This window comes from Tauraco erythrolophus, chromosome 25 (assembly GCF_009769465.1).
Source record: "Tauraco erythrolophus isolate bTauEry1 chromosome 25, bTauEry1.pri, whole genome shotgun sequence".
NCBI lineage: Eukaryota > Metazoa > Chordata > Aves > Musophagiformes > Musophagidae > Tauraco > Tauraco erythrolophus.
In genome coordinates, this window is record NC_141489.1 from 2,111,899 (window position 1) to 2,135,339 (window position 23,441).

General features: G+C 66.3%; 4 protein-coding genes across 6 annotated transcripts; 3 read left to right on the forward strand and 1 right to left on the reverse strand.

Moving 5' to 3' along the window:
* Nucleotides 1-19: 19 nt before the first annotated feature.
* SP2 (Sp2 transcription factor) lies at nt 20-8,943 on the forward strand. Its single transcript, XM_086626500.1, has 7 exons — nt 20-60; nt 3,310-3,385; nt 4,024-4,977; nt 5,557-5,857; nt 7,768-7,942; nt 8,021-8,214; nt 8,823-8,943. The coding sequence occupies exons 2-7, from the start codon at nt 3,323-3,325 to the stop codon at nt 8,921-8,923; spliced, it is 1,788 nt and encodes a 595-aa protein (XP_086482626.1). The 5' UTR covers nt 20-60; nt 3,310-3,322; the 3' UTR covers nt 8,924-8,943.
* Nucleotides 8,944-11,154: 2,211 nt separating this feature from the next.
* PNPO (pyridoxamine 5'-phosphate oxidase) lies at nt 11,155-13,826 on the forward strand. 2 transcript variants are annotated; one of them, XM_086626509.1, is made up of 7 exons: nt 11,155-11,202; nt 11,868-11,992; nt 12,080-12,179; nt 12,448-12,501; nt 12,787-12,915; nt 13,011-13,081; nt 13,156-13,826. In XM_086626509.1, exons 1-7 carry the CDS (start codon nt 11,158-11,160, stop codon nt 13,319-13,321), a joined length of 690 nt encoding a protein of 229 aa, XP_086482635.1. In that variant the 5' UTR covers nt 11,155-11,157; the 3' UTR covers nt 13,322-13,826. The 2 variants fall into 2 exon arrangements, with proteins under 2 accessions (XP_086482635.1, XP_086482636.1); XM_086626510.1 differs by lacking the exon at nt 12,787-12,915.
* A 2,094-nt stretch (nt 13,827-15,920) lies between these two features.
* On the reverse strand, nt 15,921-16,223 carry PRR15L (proline rich 15 like). The gene has a single exon (XM_009989786.2). It carries the CDS (start codon nt 16,221-16,223, stop codon nt 15,921-15,923), a length of 303 nt encoding a protein of 100 aa, XP_009988088.2.
* Nucleotides 16,224-18,524: 2,301 nt separating this feature from the next.
* CDK5RAP3 (CDK5 regulatory subunit associated protein 3) lies at nt 18,525-22,566 on the forward strand. 2 transcript variants are annotated; one of them, XM_086626582.1, is made up of 14 exons: nt 18,525-18,556; nt 18,765-18,822; nt 19,244-19,375; nt 19,575-19,675; nt 19,762-19,810; nt 20,078-20,256; nt 20,549-20,685; nt 20,880-21,024; nt 21,127-21,243; nt 21,357-21,432; nt 21,661-21,749; nt 21,859-22,064; nt 22,228-22,399; nt 22,478-22,566. In XM_086626582.1, the coding sequence occupies exons 1-14, from the start codon at nt 18,551-18,553 to the stop codon at nt 22,541-22,543; spliced, it is 1,533 nt and encodes a 510-aa protein (XP_086482708.1). In that variant the 5' UTR covers nt 18,525-18,550; the 3' UTR covers nt 22,544-22,566. The 2 variants fall into 2 exon arrangements, with proteins under 2 accessions (XP_086482708.1, XP_086482709.1); XM_086626583.1 differs by having other exon boundaries at nt 21,360-21,432.
* Nucleotides 22,567-23,441: the final 875 nt, after the last annotated feature.

The window sequence follows — 23,441 nt, forward strand, 5'->3', positions numbered from 1 at the left end:
GCCCCGAAGGAGGAAGATGGCGCCGTGAGGGGGTCCGAGCAGCCGTCGCCGCTCCGGCCGGTACGTGCGGGCCCGCGGCGGGGCCGGGCGCGCCGGGCCGGGGGGCGGTGGCGCGGGGGGCGGCGGTCCCGGAAGGGGCGTGCGGCCTCCCCGGCCCGCCCTTCCCGAGTGCCGGCCGGCCGGGCGGGCGGCGCTTCCGGGGCCGGGGCCCGGGCGGAGGCGGGCTCGGCGCCTCGACCCGCCTCCCCGGGGACCGCCGCCGGGGGGGCCGCGCCGTGTGCGGGGGGTGCCCCGGTGCTTGGCGGCGGCGGCCCGGGGGCGCCCGGGCGGGGGTCGGGGTCCCCCTGCGCCCCGAGGGGTGTCCGGCTCCGGGGCACCGAGGTGCGTCCGTGCGGGGCGGCCCCGCCGGAGGTGCCCGGGCTGCTGCGGGGGTTCCTGGGGCCGGGGGTGCCCGAGGCGACGGGTTCCGTGCGAGGTGCCCGGGAGCCCCCGCGGAGGGGGCGCGGTGCCCGGCGGGGAGGGGGCTGGGGGGCGGGTGGGAGGCGGCCCCGGTTTGGGGAGGGATGCCCGGAGTCGGTGCGGTGCCGCTGGGTGTCTGGGGGGGCTCTGCGGGGAAGAGGATTCCAGCCCCATCCTGTGCTGGTCACGGGGGAGCTGGGGGTGCCCCCGAGAGGGGGTTCGGGCTCGTTCCCCTCGGGCACCGGCCGGGGGGCGGGGTGGGTGCAGCGGGAGGGTGGGCACCGCGATGGTCATCGCTGGTGCCGGGGGCTGCGCGGCGCAGCAGGATCTTGGCCGCCCCGGGAGTGCAGGTTGACGCTGCTGGAAGTTTCCACCGGCGCCTCTCGTCACTCCTGGGGGGCACCACCCGAGGGTGCCCCCCAAACCTCCCCTCCCTCCTGTGTGCAGAGCGAGGAGCTGCCCCCTTCTCCCCGCGGCCGGGCCTTCCGCAGAATCCCTGTGCGTCCTTGGCAGCGCGGCCGTCCTGGCTCGCTTTGGTTTTGCTGCTTCTCCTCTTCCTCCTCCTTTAACGCAGCCCAAGCACCAGGGAATTCCCTTCCAGCATCAGGGAAGGAGGAAACAAACTCTCGAGTTGGCAGGTGGCTGCGAGGCCGGCGCTGTCCCAGGTGTGTGGGAGCCAGAGCAGGGGTTAGAACAGCCACAGCAGAAATCCTGGCCGGTTCCCTCGAGACATTCCTTGATTTCCTGCTGTTACGGTGTAAATGTGCAGCTGTTGGAGCTCCGTCGGCTTCCAGTACCCTGACAAACAAATGGGGCTGCTACCAACAACGTGTTTTTTTCATTATGACTGTGCTTAGCTCCATGGTCATAGAATCATGGAATAGTTTGGGTAGGGAGGGACCTCAGAAATCATCCAGTTCCAACCCCCCTGCCATGGGCAGGGACACCCTCCACTACACCAGGTTGCTCAAAGTCCCATCCAACCTGGCCTTGAACACTTCCAGGGATGGGGCAGCCACAGCTTCTCTGGGCAACCTGTGCCAGTGCCTCATCACCCTCAGAGGGAAGAATTTCTTCCTTAGATCCCATCAAAATCTCCCCTCTTTCAGTTTAAAGCCATTGCCCTGTGTCCTGTCACTGCATGCCCTTGTCCAAAGCCCCTCTCCAGCTTTCCTGTAGCCCCTTTCAGTACTGGAAGGCTGCAATAAGATCACCCCGGAGCCTTCTCTTCTCCAGGCTGAACAGCCCCAACTCTCCAGCCTTGCTTGGAGCATCACCCGCTGCCAGCACGTGGCAAAAGGCACATCTGCCCTGGGCACATAAAGGGGTTCTTTTGCCGTGACGCTGTCGGCGAGCAGGGGCGGCGCGGGAGGCGCACGCATCGCTGCCCAGCGCACGGGCCGGGTGGCACACCGTAACACAGCTCGAGGCTGGGAGAAAACGTCCTCCAAGGAACTGAGATGCTGCCAACGCTCGCACAGAACCGGAGGCGAGTGCCCTTGGCTCCCCCTGTGCCCCCCGGCCGCCCCGCGCGGCACGGACCGAGCCAGACGTCTCCTTTCTGTTTGAGAAAGCCGCTTTGAGATGGAGTGGCCAGGCCAGGTGGCCAAGGAGCCCGCTGCCCAAAGGCGGGCAGCTCGCCCCTCGCCAGCACGGGCTCTGCCGGCTCCTCTTGTGGCACTGCCGAGGCTCCTGCTGTGGCCGAGCATGGAAATCTCCGTGAAGAGCCAGGCCAGAGTCCCAGGCATGGCATGGCATGGGAATGACTTGCCCCGTTCCGTAGCCGCTTGCTGTGGTGACCTCCTGGGGATGAAAGTGTCAGGCGCTGGCTCCCAGCGAGCTGGCCTGCCATGAAAGGACACTTTCTTCCCAGAAAGCTGCCCGGCTCCGGCGGGCAGAATTAGGGCACTGGTGGGGATGAACAGCCCTGCCTGCAAATCAGAGCAACGCTGAGCTGGCCAGAGACACAGAGCGGGAGAGATCCCATTAGCCCGAGCGAATAAATAAGGATAACAACTGGGGGGAAGCGCCGCGTCGCTGCGGTGGCAGTGGAATCCCTCCAGGAGTTTCCCACTGGCACCATTCTGGTCCGATCCCAGCAGTGATCCTCACACCCCGAGGATGTGACTCGGTACAAACCCACTCCCGGCACGGTGGAACCGAGCGGGTGCCACAGCACACGGCTCCACTCGCCACATATCTGCCCAGGGCTGGCACTGCCTGCGGGGAACGACTTTGCAGCTGCCTGGGGGGCACACAGACCCTCTGGAGAGGCAGGAGCTCCCCCCCAGCACCTTCCCATTGCCGTGCCACACACTCATCCGCACCCCACGAAGAGTTTGCTGAGCTGCTCAGGCCCAGTTTGCCCTTCTGGAAAACCCCAGCCGAGCCTCAAGTGGGAGAGGACTCTCTCTTATGGCAATTAAAAAGCACTGATTCATAAAATTCTGTTTTTGAAGCGGGAGGCCGGTGGCTAGCTGGGCATGCCCGCCTCCGCGTTGAATGATGGGCTCTCAGCCTGGGGGTGGGGGGCACGGCTTCGGGTCGAGGCTGTGGGTGCTGGGGTGCAGCGACATGAGTGAGAGCCGCAGCCGGTTGCCCACCATAATCAGCGTTTCCTTTTGGTGGTGAGCAAAGGGCAAAGGAAAGCGAGGGCAACAGGTCGTAAGATTTCTCAAGCCCCTTTGTAACCCCCCCGCTGAAGGCATGTGGGTGAGGTGTGATGCTTTGGGTGGTGCAGGGAGACACTGGCAGAGTCCCTGGGGCATCAGGGCCTTGAGCTGGGCGCCCCGAGTTGCTGTGGTCTTGCTGCTGGCCTTACTCCTCCACCTCTCCTCTTCTTCCTCGCAGATCACGAGACAGCATGGCTGCGACTGCCGCCGTCAGCCCCAGTGAATACCTGCAGCCGGCCGCCTCCGCTGCCCAGGTGAGCAGAGGGGCATCCACAGGCTCCCTGCTTCCCAGGGCAGGAAGGTCTCCTTCCTTGGGCGGAGGGACCTGGCCTGGGGTGCAGGACAGCAAACGCTGCGTCGCTCAGCCCCTCCTGCCTCTGCCGTTGCCAGCGTCGCCGCGGCAGGAGCAGGACTGGTTGCAGGACAGGCTGGGGAGCTGAGCTCTGGACTCCTTCCCAGCCCTGACGCCAACTCTGCCATGTTGTTTCTCCTCCCTGCGCCGTGTTTTCCTTAAGGATCCCTTGGGTTGTGCTAGCAGCTGGGATCACAAGGTGGTCTTGGAATTAGAACTGCGGTGAAACGCCCTGGGGGGGGTGTGAAGGGTGTAAGTCCCAGCAGGCTGGAAGGCGTTTGCAGTTTTGTGAAGGTTGTAAGAACCTGGGCACACGATTAAAAAGCAGTCGCCATCCTGGTGGCTAAAAGTGGTGTCACTGGGGTGAGCTGGAGGCACACGTGGGGTGGGTAATTAAGCAGCTCCCTTAATAAGGGCTGTCTTACTGGCATGGACTGGGTTGCTTTCGATAGCATGTACCCTTTCCTTTGATGCCTGATCTCCAGATGTTTGGCACAAGCCCCTGTCTCCAGCTTACCCACCTCCTTCCTGTGTCCCCAGGACTCCCAGCCGTCTCCTCTTGCCCTCCTGGCAGCGACATGCAGCAAAATCGGGCCCCCTGCCGTGGAAGCCGCCGTGACGCCTCCCGCCCCTCCTCAGCCAACGCCTCGCAAACTGGTCCCCATCAAACCTGCTCCACTCCCTCTGGGCTCCGGTAAGAACAGCTTTGGGATCCTCTCGGCGAAAGGGAACCTCTTCCAGATCCAGGGCTCTCAGGTCGGCACCTCCTACCCCGGGGGGCAGCTGGTTTTTGCCATTCAGAACCCAACTGTCATCAACAAGGGCTCCCGCTCGTCCGCCAACATCCAGTACCAGGCGGTGCCCCAGATCCAGGCCACGGGGGGACAGACCATCCAGGTCCAGCCCAACCTCACCAACCAGATCCAGATTATTCCAGGCACGAATCAAGCCATCCTCACCCCTTCCTCTTCCTCTCACAAGCCCGTGCCCATCAAACCGGCTCCGGCGCAGAAGGGTGGAGCTTCGCCAGCGCAGGGCACGAGGAACGTGGTCAAGTTAGCCCGTGGCAGCAACGTGACTCTCACCCTGCCCGTGAACAACCTGATGAGCGCCGCCGAGCCGGGCACGCAGGCTCAGATCCTCACCGAGAGCCCCTCGAAGCCCACCAAAAAGATTCGGAAGAAAACCATGTCACCTACCCAGCCCACCGCGGTGGCCGTGGCCGAGCAGGTGGAGACGGTGTTGATCGAGACGACGGCTGAGAACATCATCCAGGCGGGCAGCAACCTGCTCATCGTGCAGAGCCCGGGCTCCGGCCAGGCGGCCGTGGTGCAGCAGGTGCAGGTGGTGCAGCCCAAGCCGGAGTCGCAGGTGGTGCAGATCCCGCAGCAGGCCCTGCGCGTGGTCCAGGCCGCTTCTGCCACGCTCCCCACCGTCCCCCAGAAATCCTCCCAGAACTTCCAGATCCAGACGACAGAACCCACTCCTACCCAGGTACCACCTCCTGTGGCCTCCTCCCAGGTCCCTCTGCCCTGTTTCTCCTCTGAGCTCGTTCTCAGGCTTTAGAAAGCCGAAGGGTTTTGTGAGCTGCCAGACATCCTCAACTTGGCATCCAATTTGGGCATCGCTCGTGTGGATTCTCCGATGTCTGAGGAGAGTTGGGCGCTCAGCCATTCCCTCCGCAGGGCTTCATTATTAAGTCTGTCTTGCTGGCCGCGTGCTTTTACAGAACTGCGGCGTCCTTGAAACCTCTGCTGTGCCACCAGCTTGGGTTGGCATGAGCCAGCCTGCTCAGAAGCTCACGGGAGACAGAGGGAGGCGAGGGAGTGGGGCTGTAGGACTGTGACTTCAGTGTTGCCTTTGGAAATGCAACCCTGTGCTGCCGTGCAAGGCCAGGACCTTCTTCAGGAGGCCCACAAAGGGTCTTCAGGTGCCTGGGCGATTTCTCCCCCTCTTTGGCTCATCACAGGCCCAAATTCCTGGGTTGTATGGGGGAGGGCGACCATCGTGGTGGGGCAGGGGGTCAGGCTGGTGATGGCAGCTGCTCTCATCCCGCTTTTCTCCTCCCATCAGTTCTTCTTCAAAACGCCGTCGGGTGAGCTGCAGACTGTGCTGCTCCAGGAAGGCTCGGCCATGACGGTGGCTCCGTCTGGGACCTCTTGCAGCAGCCTGGTGTCCCGCAGCTCCGGCCCGGGGGTCGGCAGCAAGAAAGCGGGCACGCACAAGGAACGCACCCTGCCCAAGATCGCCCCCGCCGGAGGCGTCATCAGCTTGAACGCGGCTCAGCTGGCGGCCGCGGCGCAGGCCATGCAGACCATCAACATCAACGGCGTGCAAGTCCAGGGCGTGCCCGTCACCATCACCAACAGCGGAGGTGAGCTGCGCCCCGCGCTGCGGCGGGGCGGGAGGGACGGCGGGACGTAGGCAGGTCCCCGATCCGGAGGATCGTGCATCCCAGCACTCTTGGCAGCTGGGACGTTGCGGTTTTGTACGCTTATCCCTCGTACCCTGAGGCTGGGTGTTGCTGGGTGCTACGTGTCATCAGCTTCTCCAGCTCCTGTGGCTCCAGGAGACCCTGAGCGTTCCGTAGGTTCTCTCCGTGGTGGTTCTGCTGAGTGTTTCCCAGCCCGTCCCGGTGGGCTGTGCCAGGGAGGGCAGTTAGCGGAGACAGCCGCCCGCAGGGTCGGGCTGTAGGACGACTCTGAGTGCCAGGGCTGAGGCTGCCCAAGAGCCCCAACCAGCTGTTTGCTCCTGAGCTCTGTGCCAGGGGAAGGCGGAGCCGTGCCCACTCTTAGGGTGCCTTTTTTCCGGAGAGGTAGGACCCAGCTGGGCAGAGGGACCTGGTGCACCAGGGCTTTCCCTCCTGCAGCATCTCTGGGCCAGCGGCCCCTACCACAGATCACGCTGCCAGCTCCCGATCCCGGGGCTGGGATATCTCCTTGTATCTGCTGGGTGGGATGGCTACTGGTTTGGGCTTCCAGTAGCCAAGGTGAGAGACGTGTGTTCACACACACGGGCTCTGTGCTCCTCCAAGCTCTAGTGAGGAATCACCATTCCTCTGTGGGACGAGTGTCTTCCTCAAGCCAAAAATAGCCAGACGTGGCCCTGGCCAGTGGCTGGAGTGATCTGGGAGCCGCAGACAGCCCCGTGCTTGCCCGCCCCGGCGTCGCCTGCTCATCTCCCCGCTGCCAAGTAGACACATCCCGGCGGCCGCTCTGTCCTCCCGTCCTGCCCAGCAAACCTCCCCCAGCCCAGTGCCCGCGGCTTGGGCTGTCCCCAGGGAGGAAACTGGCTCGGAGGGAACTTTATCTGCTTTCTGATCCAGAAAGACCTGCTGCCGCGCAGTGGTTTCTCTCCCAGCAAGAACCAGCAAGGAGTCCCGGCTCCGTTTTGCAGTGGGAAGCTGTTCTTTCTCGCTTGCCCAAACCGTGTCAGCACAAACCACGGGCCAGCGTGGTTTAAAACGCGCCGGCCGCGCTGGGGTTGCTTTTGAGGGGGTTTTTAATTGCTGCTCTGCGTGTAAACCCGAGGCCAGCCGGGAGATGCCCGAGGCGGGTGTTGCTGCGACGTGCCGCGAGGCTGGCAGGGGCCTGGCCGCAGCGCCAGCTGCGCAGGGCACCGGCGGGACCTGCTGGCTGCTGCCCATGGGTGAAACGAATCGAGTCGGGTCTCAGCCTGGCTTCAGCCAGGACGTGCCCACCCGCCGAGCGCCCACCTGTCTCACGGTGCTGCCCAAGGGCTGCCCCGACCCTCAGCTTGGCGCTTTCCCTCTCGGAGCGGCCGTGCCGCTTGCTGACGCTGACCCCGTCTTCTTCTTTCCAGCACCCGTCGCGGCTGCCGGGTGCCGTGCGAGGCCCAGGCCGCCACCTCCGTGAGCACCCGAGTGTGGAGCGGCCCTTAGGGTCCGGGGTAAGTCCCGTTTTTTTGGTCAATATATTGCACGTTTTTTCAAAGTTTCTTTTTTGTTTCCACTTTGGTCATTTCCCCACCCCGAAGGGTCTAACGGAAAACTTTGAAAAACCGCACAGTATATTCAGAAAAAAGGGACTTACCGGCCCCACTTGGGGACCAGCACGTGGCGGGGCAGGGGGGGCTGTGGCAGTGCTGCATGCGGGGCTGGGGGGCGTCCCGGGGTGTCCCGTCCCGCACGTGGCGGGGCTTTTCCTCCAGCCAGCCGCCTCCAGAGGGTTTCGGCAGGACGGACGGATGCGGCGGGCGCACGGATGTGGCGCAGCCCCTCCGGGAGCGGAGGGGCAGAGCCTGACACCCCCTTTTCCTCCCCAGGCCAGCAGCAGCTGACCGTGCAGAACGTGTCCGGCAACAACCTGACCATCAGCGGCCTGAGCCCGACGCAGATCCAGCTGCAGATGGAGCAGGCGCTGTCCGGAGAGATGCACCTGGGGGAGAAGAGGCGGCGGATGGCGTGTACCTGCCCCAACTGCAAGGATGGGGAGAAGAGGTGAGCACAGAGAGGGAGAGGGGCAGCCCCGCGGCACTGGCACCCGTCTCCGAGGCTCACCGTGCCTTTCCTCGCCAGGCCGGGGGATCCGGGGAAGAAGAAGCACATCTGCCACATCCCGGAGTGCGGGAGGACCTTCCGCAAGACCTCCCTGCTGCGTGCCCACGTGCGCTTGCACACGGGCGAGCGCCCTTTCGTCTGCCACTGGGTCTTCTGCGGGAAGCGCTTCACGCGCAGCGACGAGCTGCAGCGGCACGCGCGCACCCACACAGGTCTGTGGCACCGCGGGGCACCGCTGGGCACCGTGGCGCGGCCCCCTCCCCTCCCAGGGCAGCCCGCCCAGCCCCTGCGGGGTCCTGAGCCTTGCAAGAGCCGAGGGGGCGTGCTGAGCCGAGGGCTGGGATGATATTTGGGCCACCAAAACTCACAGTTGTCCTTGAGATTTGGCCGAGTTACTGGGAGGGACCAAAGGATTTGGAGGGGGTCTCTGCTGCATCTGGGCTCTCCCAGTGATGGTGGTGGCAGAGGTGGCATGGGAAGGGGCTGGGGTAGAGTGGCTGCAAAGGGGACCTGGCATGGGGGTGTCAGTGCCACCCCGGGAGGTCTCTGCTGGGAGGGACCAAAGGTTTTTTGGGGGGTCTCTGCTGCATCTGGGCTCTCCGGGTGATGGTGGTGGCAGAGGTGGCATGGGAAGGGGCTGGGGTAGAGTGGCTGCAAAGAGGACCTGGCACGGGGGTGTCACTGCCACCCCGGGAGGTTCCTGCTGTCCCGCCTTGGCTGGTTTGGGGTAACGTGAGGCCAACAGCGGGTTGGTGCCGGTGCCACCGGCGCCGTGGCACGCCGGCTGCCACCCCCTGACGCCCCTGCTCTTTCCCCGCAGGCGACAAGCGCTTCGAGTGCACCCAGTGCCAGAAGCGCTTCATGCGGAGCGACCACCTGACCAAGCACTATAAAACCCACCTGGTCACCAAGAACTTGTAGGGTCAGCAGCTGCCCCACGGCGCCCTGCCTCGTGTGGCACACCCGGCGAGGGCACCAGCTGGCACCGCCGCCGCGGCACTCCAGCGTCCTCAACCCGCGGCCCACTGCGGAGAGGAGCCCTCGGGGACACCCTCCTGCCCCTCCTCTGCCACCGCCTGCGTCCCCCCGGAGAAGAAGCCCTTCCTGAAGGGTGCGAGGGGCCGATCCTGTGGATCCCGGGGCCGTGGGGCAGCCCGGCGCGGGCCTGGAGCCCGGCGAAACGGCTCATGGCCGCGCAGGAGCCGGGCACGGAGGCGATGGCACGCTCCGGTGTGGGCGGGCTGGGAGAGGCTCCACAGCACATTCCTACTTTATATTTAAAGTCTATAAATAGCTATAAATATCTCTATAAGCCCTTTGGAAGGTCCCTTTTTTCTACGGAGATCGTTGCCTTACGCTCCCGCTCCCTGCGTACGTGAGCGCTTTCACTTTTAACCTTTATTTAATTCCTCCGTGAGACGCTGCCCATCTCCTTGCCCCTCTTTTCTCCTAACGTTTCTTTTCTGATACTCAAGAGATTTTTTTGTTTGTTTGTTTGTTTTTTTCTCTCTTCCCCACTTTTCCGTTTCCAAGCGACGTGGCATTTCCTTCGGAATTTCGGGCCTTCAGCCCCCTTTTCCTCCCCCGTGTGCTGCCCGCCATGCCCGCTGTGTACAGTGTACATTGTATCATAGATTATATCGCTTTCGTGTTTACTACATGTTCAAAAAAAACCAAACATATGGCTTGTTATTTTTGAGCTTTTAAATTAAACAAATCCTCTTTATTTTTTAGCTGTAATTGCCCGAGGTGGTTTTCTGGATGACGTGACAGATTTGTTATTCCTTATTAACTGTAACTGGTTGGCCGGTGTGGGGCCAGCCGGGAGCTTTCCTTGCTAAATAAATTTAGTAACCAGAGGCAAATCCAGTGCCGCGTGTGCCACCGAGGGTCCTTTCTCTGCCCAGCCGTCCCGGTGCGAGCCGCGGCGCTGGGCCAGGCACCGCCGCCACTGGGATGTGCAGCGAGAGCCGACGGCGGCGGTGAGGAGCTGAAGGCGGAACGCTCGGACCCGGCCCCGTTCATGGGTGGCGCGTTCCTGACCCACCACGGTGGCCACCATGGCACCATGGGGGGACGAGGGACCCCGTCCCACCCTGCCCGTCCCCTGCCTTTGGTGGCAATGGCCACGGGCAGGCGGAGGGGCCGCTCCACGGTGCTGTTGTGGTGGGCGACGTGCTGTCCCACAGCCCCTGTCCCCTTGTCCTGGCCCCCTCCACTGCCCTGTCTCCAGTGTCCCCCCAGTGTCTCCCAGCCCCATGTCTGGCCCCACATTCCCTGTCTCCCCCTCTCCCAGCCCCTATCACCATACCCACAGCGTCCCCCAGGCCCAAATATCCCGTCCCCACCTTCCCTGTCCCCAAGTCCTCTAGGGCTCTATAGATCTCTATAGGGCTTCTGGAACACTATAGAGCCCTATAGAATTCCATAGAGGCCTATAGAGTCCCATAGAGCCCTGCAGACACCTATAGAAGCCCTATAGAGCCCCATAGACCCCTATAGACCCTTATGGAGCCCTATAGAGTTCCACAGAGGCCTATAGACCCCTACAGAAGTTCTATAGAGCCCCATAAACCCCTATAGACACCTATAGAAGCCCTACAGACCCTTAATGAGCCCTATAGAGTTCCATAGAGGCCTATAGACCCCTATAGAAGCCCTATAGAGCCCAACAGAGCCCTATATACACCTACAGAAGCCCTATACAGAGCTATAGAGCTTTACAGGCCCTTACAGAGCCCTACAGAGTTCCACAGAGGCCTATAGACCCTTGTAGACCCCTATAGAGCAGGACGATTCCGCCCGGTCCGTCACTTTTTCTGTCCCCCCCGCCCCCGCTACTTGGTTCCGCGCCACAAAGGTTCCGGCCCGCCGTCTCCTCGGTGCGCCCGCTGTCCCCGCTCCCCTGCGCCCCCCGCCCCCGGGGACGCTGTACCTTTAAGGACCCGGCCGCGTGCCGCCCCCCGCCACCCCCTCCAATTGGCTGGCAGCGCTCCACACCCCCTCCCTGCGGCGGGCGCGCTTCGCCGTTCCCTATTGGCTGTCGGGGGGAGGGGGCGTGGCCAGGATGCCCCACCCCCGAAGGGCGGGGCGATGGCGGGGCCGCGGCGGGGGGCGCTGCGCCGTTTGGCCGCTCTCGGCGCCCGTCGGCCGCGATGGACCTGGAGGTGCTGCGGAGGAGCTACCGGGGGGACGCGGAGGTGGGACGGGGCGAGCGGCGGGAGCGCAGACGTGGCTCCCGGGGGCGAGCAGAGGCGCGGGGTCCGCCGGCCCGGCTGTGTTCTGCGGCCGGGGTGACCCCCCCCGGGCTGTCCCCGAGGCCTGCGGGGATCCCCCCGCACCGTGCGGGTAGTGACCCTGGAACCAGGATATGTCCCCTTCCTCCTACAGCATGGGGTGACCCCCCCCCGTGCTAGTTGTGCCCCTGGAATTGGAGTAACCCCCCCCCCAGACTGTCCCTAGTTCCCCAGGGACCCCTCTCTCTGTGCTTGCAGTGGCCCTGGCACCAGGGTGGGCCCCCCCCCATGCCGGTTGTGCCCCTGGAATTGGGGTGACCACCCCCAAGCTGTCCCCAGGACCTGGGCTGACCCCCCTTTCATGCTGGCTGTGCCCCCAGGACCTGGGCTGACCCCTCTTTCATGCTGGCTGTGCCCCCAGGACCTGGGCTGACCCTCCTTTCATGCTGGCTGGGCTGCCAGGACCTGGACTGACCCCCCCCCCTTGCATTTACTGCACCCCCAGGGCTGGAGTCACCCCATCCCCTGTGCTGGCCGTGCCCTTGAGTCCGATGGGACCCCCTGCCCGGCGCTGGCTGTGTCCCCCAAGGCCGGGGTGCCCCACCTCACCGTGTCCCCCGTGCCCCCAGGCCTTCGAGGAGCAGCACTTGGCCTCCCACGACCCCATCCAGCAGTTCAAGGTCTGGTTCGAGGAGGCGGTGGGCTGCCCGGCCATCGGGGAGGCGAATGCCATGTGCTTGGCCACCTGCACCAGGTGAGGCCGGGAGGGACTGGGGGGCTGGTGGGGGGTCCCCGGCTGCTGCGCGGGGGACCTGTCGTCACCTCCGCTCTCCTGCTGCAGGGATGGGAAGCCGTCGGCCCGCATGGTGCTGCTGAAGGGCTTCGGGCAGGATGGCTTCCGCTTCTTCACCAACCACGAGAGCCGTAAGGGGAAGGAGCTGGTGAGGGCTGCGGCCGTGCTGGGGCTGGTGGGAGGCTCCAGGGGTGCTGGGGGGGTCCCCGGGGGGCACAGCGGCTTTCCAGCCCCTTTGCACGGAGGCTGAGGCTCTTGGAGGAGCAGAGCAGGTCCAGTTTGGGTCAGGGCTCTGCCTGGCACCGCTCACAGGCAGGTCCTGCTGTGGCAAAGCTAGGGGGGTTCCATGATTTTAAAGCTGGGAGCGATGCCGGTCTGCTGACGGCGCTCCCATCTCCCCCCTCTCCATCCCCCAGGATGCCAACCCCTTCGCTTCGCTTGTCTTTTACTGGGAGCCCCTCAACCGGCAGGTGAGTCGCGGTCCCGCTGCCACAGCAGGTGCCAGGGGGGCATGGTCGGGCCCTTGGCACAGTGTCAGGCAGTGGGTGCTCCCCCTCTCAGGGTGGGATTTTGGGGCTCACGTATTCGGGTGGGGGTCACGCTTGGGTGGGTCCCAGTCCCCAGGGATGAGACGAGCCAGGGGGTGCCCGTGTTTTGTGCGGAGAGTCGGGGAACGGGGCAGTTCCTGGCGCAGGAGCCAACGCAGCCCCTTTGGCGCCCGTTGGCCGGAGCCTGGCTGACCGTGCCCGGCACAGGTACGGATCGAGGGCTCGGTGAAGCGGCTGCCGGAGGAGGAATCCGAGCGGTACTTCCACTCCCGCCCCAGGAGCAGCCAGATCGGGGCTGTTGTCAGCCGGCAGAGCACTGTCATTCCGGACAGGGAGGTGAGCAGCTGGTCCTCTCCCCACGGCAGCGCCCGGAGGTGCCAGGAGAGCCAGGGCTGCCCCCGCCACCCTCACGTTCACCTCCTTCCCCGCAGTATTTAAGGAAGAGGAACGCGGAGCTGGAGGAGCGGTACAAGGAGACGGTGGTGCCGAAGCCGGCGTACTGGTGAGCTGGGGGGGGCTGCGGGCAGGGCGCTGCCTGCCACGGGACCTCCCTAAAGCCCCGTGTTTCTCTGCCAGGGGGGGCTACATCCTGCAGCCAGATGTCGTGGAATTCTGGCAGGGCCAAACCAACCGCCTGCACGACCGCATCGTCTTCCGACGCCTGCGAGACCGCTCGGGCCCCCTGGGAGACATGACGCACCGGGGAGAGGGCGACTGGGTCTTCGAGCGCTTCTCCCCGTGACGCCGCCGGCGCCTCCGGCCGCGTTTGCCTGATCGGGAGCGTCACCCGTGCCAAACCTTCCCGCCTGTTCCCTGTCATGCCCTGGGGAACGGGTCTGGCCTTGCTCTGCCCTCTCCTGGGAGACACGTGCTGAGCTCTGGGGGTGCTGGCGGGGGGCTCTGGTCCGGCCCCCGAGACCCTCATCTCCCTTCGCCTCTGCCCGGCGTGGGCAGGAGCTGCAGGTGGGTCCCAGAGACCATCTGCTTCCCCCTGCCAGCCTGTGGGGAGCGACCGCTCCCAGTGCCACTGGTGGTTAATTAATCATGTTAATGATTGTGGAGGGACCAAGAGAGACCCCAGTGAACCCCCTGCCCGTGTCCTGCCACCACTGCCACCGTCATGCCTCGTGTTTTAGCCAGAACCGTGCCATGTGCTCAGTGCATGCAATGACTTATTTATTTGCAGCTTTAACGTCGCCGCCGGCTCAGCGCTGTTCGTGGCGGGCTCTGTGTGTGTTGCCACTGGTGCACCCCGTCTCCCCGGGGCTGTGGGACCCCACAACCCTCAGCCTGCTTGTTTGGGGGCACCAGGCTGGCACCCGGTCACTTGGCACCCCCCCAGCTGCCTGTCCGAGCTTGGAAAAAATAAAGCCCGATCGGCACGGAGCCATGCAGTGGGTTCGAGTTAATATTTACCCATGCGGGGCCGGGCACGCTCTCCGGAGCTTGGTGCAGCCGGGGATCCCTGCCCACGGAGCCGGCAGGGGCTGCTGGCAGCCCTCGCTCCCCTGGGCTGCGTTCCAGTGAAACCAACCGGGCACCGATAACCTTCGCCCTCCCCGGCTCCGTGTTTGCTCTGCCAGTCGCTGGCTCTTGGGGCAGGATTGTGCCCCGCGGCTTTGCCACAACCAGGGTTGCCCTGGTGCGTTCCCGGCTGTGCCATGCTGGGCAAAGCCCTGCGGTGGGTGGCAGTGGGAGGGGGAGTGGGAAGTTCGGCCCCGGGATGGGGGGAGCCCGGACCGTCACGCACCTCGTGCCGCCGTCGCAGATTCGCGCCGCGGCCTCGGTCGCTCCCGGCTGCGCTCACCCCGTGGCGAGAGCCGCCATGGTGGGATGGGCAGGGCTGGCATGGGGATGGTGTCGCGTCAAGGGGACAGCGCAAGGTGGCAGGTTGATGTGCCAGGAAGGGGCTGGGGGCTTTGCTGGGGCTGGGGATGGCGGCACAGCTGGGTCTCCCACCCATCCCGGCATTAGGAGCATGGCAGGAGCCCAGATACCACCGTGATGGGCGTAAATGAGCCGATGGGCGCTGACTGCGTGCCGACAGCTCTTCTCCTCTCCGCTCCCTCCCTTCCCTCTCGGGCAGGATCCCTCTGGCACTGCCAGCCCGGGACAAAGAGCAGCCTGTGAGCCGGCGGGCGCGGGCAGAGCAAACAGAGCAGGGCGGGGGCTGCCGGGGGCCCGGGCTGCCCCGGCGCAGGGTTTGTGCCAGGAAAGGGGGAGGTTGGACTCTGGCGTTTGGCACCGTCCGGCTTTTGTAATAGCTGGGAAGTGGTTGACTTCTGTTGACTGCAGGCACGGCCGCACCCTGCTCTGCAGGGAGGGCACCCCAGGCTGGCAGCGCTGGTGACGGACACCCCACCCTGTCCCCCCCTCCAACACGGGGTCGGGGATTCCCTGCATTGGCCGCAGCGGGTACCACTCCCCACTGGGGTCCCGGGAGGCACCCACAGCCCTTCAACCCTGCCAGGCTGGCACCAGGGGGTCTGCCCAGCTCCCCCCCTGCCCGCGCCCCTGAGCTGCCTTTGCTTCCAGACCTGGTTTATTAACAACAGTTAATAATCAGCAGCCGTGGGAGCTGACTCAAGGCTCAGCTTCCAACAACCCGAACAAACACCGAGGATGGGAGATCCGCCACGGCGGCTGCCCCTGGGTTCGGCGCTGGCACTGTGCTCCGTGGCCAGCTCTCCCCTTCCTGGAGCAGGGAGCGATTCCTGGATGCCAGCGGGAATACAGCTGCTCCTGGGAAGCCCAGAACTCTCCACTGTCCCGATGGGCATAGCTCGAGGGGGACTTTGCCCGTGGGGTTGTTCCCTCGGGGTATGGAAGCATCGCATCCCCTGGTTTGGGGGTGACTGCTGGCGAGGACGCAGCGTCAGTGGCTCAGCCTGTAGCCACGTGGCCCTTTGGGCTTGGGAGATGAGTGGGGGTCCCCCGGTCGTGCCCCCACAGGAGTGACAGGCAGGAGGGGATCGGGGCCATCATGCTTGGGGTAGAGCTGGGCGAATGATGGGGTCTGGTGGTCCACAGCAAGTGACTGAGCTGGGGCGAGCACCCTCATCCCAGTACAAACCAGTCAGCCTCCGGGGGCTCCCGCTGCCTGCGAGGGGCTGGGAGGGACAAGCTGTGCCTGGCTCCGCTCCCTGGTTCTCCCTCCGCCCCTGGGGTGCCACAAACCCGGGTGGTTGTGATTAAACAGGGTCCTTGCTTCTCCCTTAAATAAACTCCAGTCCGAGTCCTTTCTCCTTCCAAAGCCCCATGGTCCAGTGTCCCCAGCAGGGATGGAGCTGAGCTGGTTTGGACAGCCAGTGGTGGTGGCCAGAGAGTGGCAACCAGCCAGGTCATTTCTCCTCCCGCTCGCCGGTGGCGCAGAGGTTGGGGTTCTCAGCCAGCGTCGCCCGCACTTTCTTCTTCTCCTTGAAGCGTCCCGAGTTGGAGACCTTGACATGTTTGCCCTTGCTGCTCTTGTCCACCATCTTCTCCAGGCGGGCAGTGAAGCCGGGCGGCCCCTCCTCACCCGGCCCCTCCTGGCTCTCGCCGGCGGCAGCGGCAGCATGGCTGTCGGGGCTCTCGTACAGCACCGTGGGCACCGACCGGCGCTTCCGCAGGAAGGTCAGCTTCCACCAGCCGTGGCTGTCGGCCATCGCCAGCGACGCCTGAAATGGAGATGGGGGTCGTACTCCCTCTGGGGGGGTTCCCTCAGCCCGCTGGTCCTGCCATCCCAGAGCTGATGGGGATGGACAAGGGACATGGGCTGCCGATCCGGCAGTGCCAGCAGGGAGCCTGGTGCCGTGTTTGCTCAAAGGTGGGCACCAGGGGAACTGTGTGGGGTGGAAGCTGGGGGGCCCAGGGCAGGAGGACCCTGCAGGTACCAGCAAAGGATGCTCAGGTGACTTGGGCATTGCCAAGCGCGGGGGAAAGGCTGCTGGCACTGCCGGGAGCTGCCGTATCGGCCACATGTAGCAGGGGAGGGAGGGAGCCCAGTAAGCAAACAGGAACAGGAACCGGGAAGCAGGTGGGAGCTGGAGAGGTGCCAGGCTCCCTGCCTGGGGGTCACCACCTGCTGCACCCCAGGGTCAGAGTTTTCCGCTTGCCCATCCCTGCCTGCAGGGACAGGCAGGAGCATCGGGGGGGTCCCGGCCGCTGCCAGGAAGGCTCCGACGGGCCAGGAAGGCTCCAGTGCCGAGCGTGGCTCCAGGGCAGGGACAGGGAAGGCGGTTCCCAAGTGGAGGAGCCAAACGTTTTCCCCGGCAGCAGGCAGGGAGGGGATTCCCAGCACCCTGTCCTCATCCCGGGGTCCAGCACAGCTCTGTGACCCCATGGCACTCAGCCACGACCAACCCCGCGGACCAGCCCCTGCTTGGCTCCTCCGGTGTCGTTTTTGGGTGCCAGGGCAGGGAGACGAGGACACTGCAACTGGGGCCACCACCCTGGGGAAGACAGCTGGTGGCCCCCTGGGCTGGTTTGCCACCATCACCCACCCCTGCCGTGCCCCTGCCTGCCCCCTCCTCGTGTGCCAAAGCCGGGTGGGACCACGGCCAGGCCGAGCCACGACCTCCGGCATGGCAGCGGGGGCTTCCCTGTCCCGCTCCGCACCGCGGGACCCCGATGGTGTACCTGTGCCTCCCACGCCTCTGCTGCGGCCGCCCAGCCTGGGGGTCCCGGGGGTGCCGGGGCAGCTCCGGCGGGGGTGCGCGGGCAGGTGCCGTCTACCTGCGGCTGCCCCGCGTTCTCCCCGTCAAGGTGAACCCGCGACCAAACCCCTCCCGCCGGAGCAAACAGCGGGGCCGGGCCCGGGCCCGGCTGAATATTCATGACGGGGGATCCCGGGGCTGAGCCCCGACGGGGCGGCTGCCAGCCCGCGGCGGCTCCGGGCGCTGGCACCGACCGCGGCGCTGGGCTCACCGCCCTGCCAGCCTCGAAGGCGGGTCCCCGGTGGGTGCCGGGGCGGCACACGGCACGTGTTTCGGGCAGCCAGGGGTTAAGGGCCGGCGGCGGGAGCGTGGCTCCGGCTGTCGGCGGGATTAGCCGAAACCGGCGGCCGGCGGGCCGGGCTGCCCGACCGGTTCCTGCCTCCCGCTTCTCCCCGCCGGCTGCCTCTGCCCCGCGGGCACCCGCTGGCCCCCGCCGGGCTGTCCCCGCACTGCCGCCGTCCCCTGGGTGCCCGGGGACGGGGTGATGCGACCGGGAGAGCCGCCGTCCCGTCCCCGTGCGGGGTCGTGGCCCACCGGGACGCACCGGCTCAGGGCTGGGGGGCAGCCGTGGCCTCCCCCCGAGCGGGGACGCCCCCGGGGCGCTGCAGGCGGCCGCTTCCCCGAGTCCCGCGGCCGCCCCGGGGTGGTCGGTCCCGGCGGGCGGGTCCCCGCGGGATCCTGGCTCTGTGCCGGGGCATGCGGCCATCCCCGAGGGGTCTGGGATCCGCCTGGGGGCAGCCGGGGATCCCTGAGGGACCCGGGACATCCTCTGGGGCAGCCGGGGGACCCCGGCTCTGTGCCGGGGGGGCTCATGGCCCTGTGGGATCCGGGCTCTGCTCCGGGGGCAGCCGGGGATCCCCGAGGGTTCGGGATTCCCTCCGGGATGGCCGGGAACCCCGCGGGATGGCGGCTCCGTGCTGCGCACCCGCGGTCCGCCCCGGGGCCCCCGCGACCCCCGAGCCATGCGCCCCGGACCCGCTGCACTGCGCATGCGTGCGGAGCGTCGTTACCCCCGCCCCCGGGTCCCCCTTCTCGGCCCGTTCCGATTGGGCGGCGCCTCCTCCCCCTCTCTCCCTCCCAGCCAACCGGGGCGCCGGCACGTGGCGCCGTCCACACGTCTCTCCTTTGTGATTGGCAGTAGGGCGGGGGCCCGTTGGACCGGTCGCGTTTTGATTGGTTGAGAGGAGGAGGCCGCGCTCGGGGATTGGCTGAGGCGGGGCGGGGCGGGGCGCGGGGAGCGAGCGGGGGAAAGCGGAAGTGGAACGGTGGCGGCCGGCATGCAGGTGGGACCGGGACCGGGGCTGGGGCCGGGGCCGGGGCCGGGCGGAGGGAGGGAGGGAGGGAGGGACCGGGACCGGGACCGGGACACCGGGACCGGGGCGAGCGGGGCCGGTACCGGGACAGGGCCCGGGACAGGGCCCGGGCGCTGGAGCAGGGGAGGCCCCGACCGGGCTCCGCCGGGTCCCTCCGCCACCCGCCGCCTCCCCGCAGGTCTCTCCCCAGGACTACCAGAACGTGCCCATCGACATCCAGACTGGCAAGCTCCTGGGTACGGCACCCCTGGTCCCCCCGGCCCCGGGCGGGAGCCCCCCCGGAGGGGCAGGGTCCCGGGCGGGGGCCGTGCCGGGACTCCCCGCCGGACGTGGCCCCGGTCGCTCGTGTCCTTCCCCGGGAGGGTTTTCCCCCGCGGTGCCGCGGTGGGTTGTCCCAGCTCAGGCAGCAGCGGGGTGACCCCCCCTTTGCAATCCCCCCGCTTTCCCCTCCGGGCCTGGGAAGGAGCTGGGATGTTATCCCAGCGTTTGGTCCCTCTGCCCGGGGCGGGGGACGGGATGCGCGGGGAGCCGCTCTGCCAGGGGCTCTGCTCCCGGCCTCCACCTGGCACCGCAGGGCAGCCTGGGGTGGGGGGTGGCCCCTTCCCCGACCCCCCCTCTCCCCGCTGACCCCCTTTTTCCCTCCCACCTGCCGTGCAGACTGGCTGGTGGACAGGAGACACTGCAGCCTGAAATGGCAGAGCCAGGTGCCAGCCATCCGTGAGAAGGTCACGGCGGCCATGCGAGACATGCCGGAGAACGAGGAGATAAAGCAGCTGCTGGCGGGGGCCTGTGAGTGGAGCCCGGGGTCGGGGTGCCCCAGGAGATGGGCGGCCTGGGTGGGCATCACATCGGGACCCTGTTCCTGAGGGTTTGGTTATGGCAACCTCCTCCCAGTCAGTGGCACGGCCCCTTCGGAGACCTGCGCTCCCTGGGCTGAGGGTGGCATCAGGCTGGCACCCTGGTGACTGTGTCTCTCCCTCCCTCGCAGACCTGCACTACTTCCACTGCCTGCGGATCGTGGAGATCCTCAAGGGCACTGAGGCTTCCACCAAGAACCTCTTTGGGCGCTACTCGTCCCAGCGCATGAAGGTGAGCGTGGGCCTGGGGGTGGGTGGGTGGGTGGTGGCAACTGGTGTGTTCACAGCCTCCCCCACCCTCTGCTTCCTCCTCCCCAGGACTGGCAGGAGATCGTGTCCCTCTACGAGAAGGAGAACACCTACCTGGGTAAGGCAGCTCTGGCTGCAGGCAGGCTCCAGAGAGCCCGTGGCTCCTAGTTTGTGGGTGGCTTTTGGTCTCCAAACTGGGATGAGGATGAGGTGGGCAGGGAAAGGGGCAGGACATGATGGGTTGCCAAATCCTACCTTGAGGGTCCCGAGCTGGCTCTGCTGTGCGGCTGGGACAGCAGCTGAGGTGGCTGCAGCACCCCCCCCCCGGGGGCCTCGTGGGTGGCTGTCACGGCCTCTCAGCACCCCCGTGACCCACCCCCCCCAGCTGAACTCGCCAGCCTCCTGGTGCGCAGCGTCAGCTACGAGATCCCCTCGCTGAAGAAGCAGATCAGCCGGTGCCAGCAGGCCCAGCAAGACTTTGCCCGCCGCGAGGAGGAGTGTCAGCTGAGGGCGGCCGAGCTGCGGGAGCGGTTCTTCGCCTCCTGCAAGCAGTATGGCATCACCGTGAGTCCCTGCGGCTGGCTCCGCGGCAGAGAGCATCCTGCTGTGCCACCTCCCTCCCCAAAGCAGCCCCCACATGCCCGTGCTGGGCTTCAACGCTGGCACCACGTGTCCCAGGGGATGTGCCCGCAGTGCCACCTCACCTGCGGAGGAGCTGGGGGACACAGGGTGACCCCACAGTTCTCTGTCCCCTTCCTGCCCGCATCGAACTCCGCAAGCAGAGGGTGAAGCCGCCCCAGGGGGGGGCTTTGGCTGCCAGTCTCCCCACCCCGACACGTCCCTGCTGTGTGCCCAGGGTGACGACGTGCGCCAGGAGCTGCTCGCCTTGGTGAAGGACCTGCCATCGCTTCTGTCCGAGGTCGGGGCGGGAGTCGGCGCGCTCTCCGAGGCCATCGAGCTGTACCAGGCCTGCGTGGAGTTCGTGTGCGAGAGGTGGGCAGGGGGTGGGGACGGGGGTGCAGGGATAGATGCCCCCACCCCTCTCCTCTCCCTGCGTGTGGGCACAGCAGGTTGGGCTGGAAGCTGGACCCAGGTCGGGGCTCTCAGAGGGACCCTGGTGGGGTTGGGGGTGCTGTGGGGGGTCCCTGCCTTGTGCCTGGCACTGATGTCCCCGCGGCGGCTGCCAGATCCGCAGAGCTGGTGGTGCCCCTGCTGCGGCACGTGGGCAAGAGAGGCAACACAACCGTCTACGAGTGGAGGACGGGGCTCCAGCCCCTGCGGGTGGAGCGGCCGGAGGTGGAGGAGGTGCTGGAGCAGCCGAAGGAGGACGCGGTACGTCCTGGCGCGCCGGGGCTGAGCCCCAGCCGGCTCTGCCCTGCGTCAGTTGGCATCAGGCTCTTTGCCCCCGGGGTTTCAGGTTCCTTCTCCCCGCAGATCGACTGGGGAGACTTCACGCTGGAGCCGACCAAGGTGGATGAAGGTGCCGCTGCCGATGGGGGAGCCGGGGGCGAGGGGATTGACTGGGGGATCACACTAGAGCCCGGTCCTCAGGTGGGTGACCCCTGGATGTGTGTTCCTGGGGTCTGGTGCTGCTCCAGGGCTGGGCTGGGGACCTGGGGGTGTCCCGGGCACCCCCGTCTCACAGGGTGCCCTTTCTTCCTCAGCAGGATGATGGCATCGACTGGGGAGATGGTGACAGCGAGGAGGTGCAGATCACGGTGCTGGAGGCTGGCACCGAGGGTGAGCGTGGCTGCGGAGGGACACAGGGGGGTCCCACCGGGCAGCAGGCAGCACCCACCCTGCCTTTGCTCCTCCTTCCCTGCCTGCAGTGACCCTGAGCACCCTGGCTGTGCACGAAGCCCTGTTGGGGACTCCACTAAAGGGTGCCGTGCGTGGGATGGGCTGTGGTGGGGGGTTATGGCCAGCGTGTCCCCTCCTTGTCTCACTCACCCCTGGCTTGTCCCCCAGTGCCCGAGGGTGTCGCCTGCGGCTCTGACGCCCTGACGCTCCTGGAAAACACCGAGACCCGGAGCCAGTTCATCGACGAGCTCATGGAGGTGAGTACGACGCGGCAGCCGGGGCTGGAGCTGGGTAAGGGGCAGCTCTGCCACCATCCCACCGCAAGGATGGCAGTACCGGAGTGTCCCCCTTGCCCTGTCTCCACAGCTGGAGCTGTTCCTGTCCCAGCGCCTGGTGGAGATGGAGGAGGAGGCCGACATCGTGGCCGTCAGCCAGTTCCAGCTGGCCCCCACCGTGCTGCAGGGCCAGACCAGCACCCACGTGGGCTCTCTCCTGGCCACCACCCGGGCCCTGCTGGGCCAGCTCTGCACCCGCAGCATGCAGCACCTCTTCATGATCCTCGCCTCCCCCAGGTCCTCACTCAGCAGGAGGGAAAACAGGGGGGTCAGGGCTGGTGGCAGGGACCACGGGGCTCTGCGGGGCAGGTCTGGAGCAAGCGATGGAGGTGTCCTGGGGTGAGGCTGGCACCTGGGTGGGCGATGAGGGTGACGGAGGGTCCTGGCTGTCCCCAAACAGGTACGTGGACCGCGTGAGCGAGCTGCTGCGGCAGAAGCTGAAGCAGGCGGAGCTGCTGCTGGCCAAGAAGGAGGTGATGAGCCAGAAGCGGCGGGAGGCCCTGGCAGAGCAGGGCGCCTTGGAGCCCAAGCTCGACCGTCTCCTGGAGAAGACCAAGGAGCTCCAGAAGCTGGTGAGGGAGGGAGGTGGACCCACTGGGGTGCTGCAGGGCCCCTGTTGCCCCTGACCCCTTCCCGGCTCTGTCTTGCAGATCGAGGCGGACATCTCCAAGCGCTACAGCGGGCGGCCGGTGAACCTGATGGGTGTCTGCCTGTGAGCCCCCCCGGGACGGGCACCCATGGAGAGGGGCAGGGTGGGGTCCTGCTCCCCGGACCCCCCCCATTCACAGCCCTGGAGTGCTGGTAACGTGGCCGTGACCTCGCAGGGGGAGTGGATGTTGCTGAATAAAGCCAAAGCCCTTCTCCCACCCACCCATCCTTCTGGACTTCAGTGAGGTGGGGAGAGGAGCCCCTCAATCCTCTGCTCTGGGGGGGTGGGCCCCAGGGTGACCCCAGGGATGTGGGAGCTTATGCCCTGTCCTTGGGGTGGCCCTTGTGGGGGGCTCTCCCTGCCAGCGGGCAGAGCCGCCCCCCAGGGCTGCCAGTCCTTGCTGGGGGGGGGGGTATGGGGTGTGTGGTGGGGTGACGGGGAGGGGGTGGGCGATTCGATTTTAATTTCATAGCAGAGCAGTTGATTCATGGCCGCTTGTCGCCGCCGGTGACGCCTGTAATGACTTTCCATCACGATGAAAAGTGGAGTGACACTGCTCATTATTCCTGCCGCTCGTTATCGCCGCGCGGGGGGGGCCCCCCGCCCCCCGCCGGACAGTGAGCGATGGCCCCCATTAATCACCCCCCCGCCCCCCCCGGGCACCGCCACCCCCGTCCCTTCCCCGTCTGCCGGGGGGAGGGCTGAGCTTGGCCATACTGGGCTGTACTGGGACATACTGGGCTGGGCGTGGCTGGACACCCCCCCCCCCCTCCCCCCCCCCCCGCATCTTCTGGGAGGGGCTTGCCACACCCACTCGACGTCATACATTGGCCACACCCCCAACAGGCCATTGGTCCTTGTGCATCTCTTGTCCCACCCCCTGCCACCATGCAGTCGTTCATTGGTCGGGCTGTGCTGTGGGTCCGCCCCTCCCCGAGGGTCCCAGAGTGGGTCGGGGGGTCCCA

Excerpts from the sequence above, each read along its gene's own strand:
- PNPO (XM_086626509.1), top strand. The coding sequence starts at position 11,158 with ATGGACCTGGAGGTGCTGCGGAGGAGCTACCGGGGGGACGCGGAG. Across the intron at positions 11,993-12,079 it reads TGCTTGGCCACCTGCACCAG|GGATGGGAAGCCGTCGGCCC; the intron begins GTGAGGCCGGGA and ends CTCCTGCTGCAG. Across the intron at positions 12,916-13,010 it reads CTGTCATTCCGGACAGGGAG|TATTTAAGGAAGAGGAACGC; the intron begins GTGAGCAGCTGG and ends CCTTCCCCGCAG.
- PRR15L (XM_009989786.2), bottom strand. The coding sequence starts at position 16,223 with ATGGCCGACAGCCACGGCTGGTGGAAGCTGACCTTCCTGCGGAAGCGC.
- SP2 (XM_086626500.1), top strand. The coding sequence starts at position 3,323 with ATGGCTGCGACTGCCGCCGTCAGCCCCAGTGAATACCTGCAGCCGGCC. Across the intron at positions 3,386-4,023 it reads CGGCCGCCTCCGCTGCCCAG|GACTCCCAGCCGTCTCCTCT; the intron begins GTGAGCAGAGGG and ends CTGTGTCCCCAG. Across the intron at positions 8,215-8,822 it reads GCACGCGCGCACCCACACAG|GCGACAAGCGCTTCGAGTGC; the intron begins GTCTGTGGCACC and ends CTTTCCCCGCAG.
- CDK5RAP3 (XM_086626582.1), top strand. Across the intron at positions 21,244-21,356 it reads CACTAGAGCCCGGTCCTCAG|CAGGATGATGGCATCGACTG; the intron begins GTGGGTGACCCC and ends TTTCTTCCTCAG. Across the intron at positions 21,433-21,660 it reads GCTGGAGGCTGGCACCGAGG|TGCCCGAGGGTGTCGCCTGC; the intron begins GTGAGCGTGGCT and ends CTTGTCCCCCAG.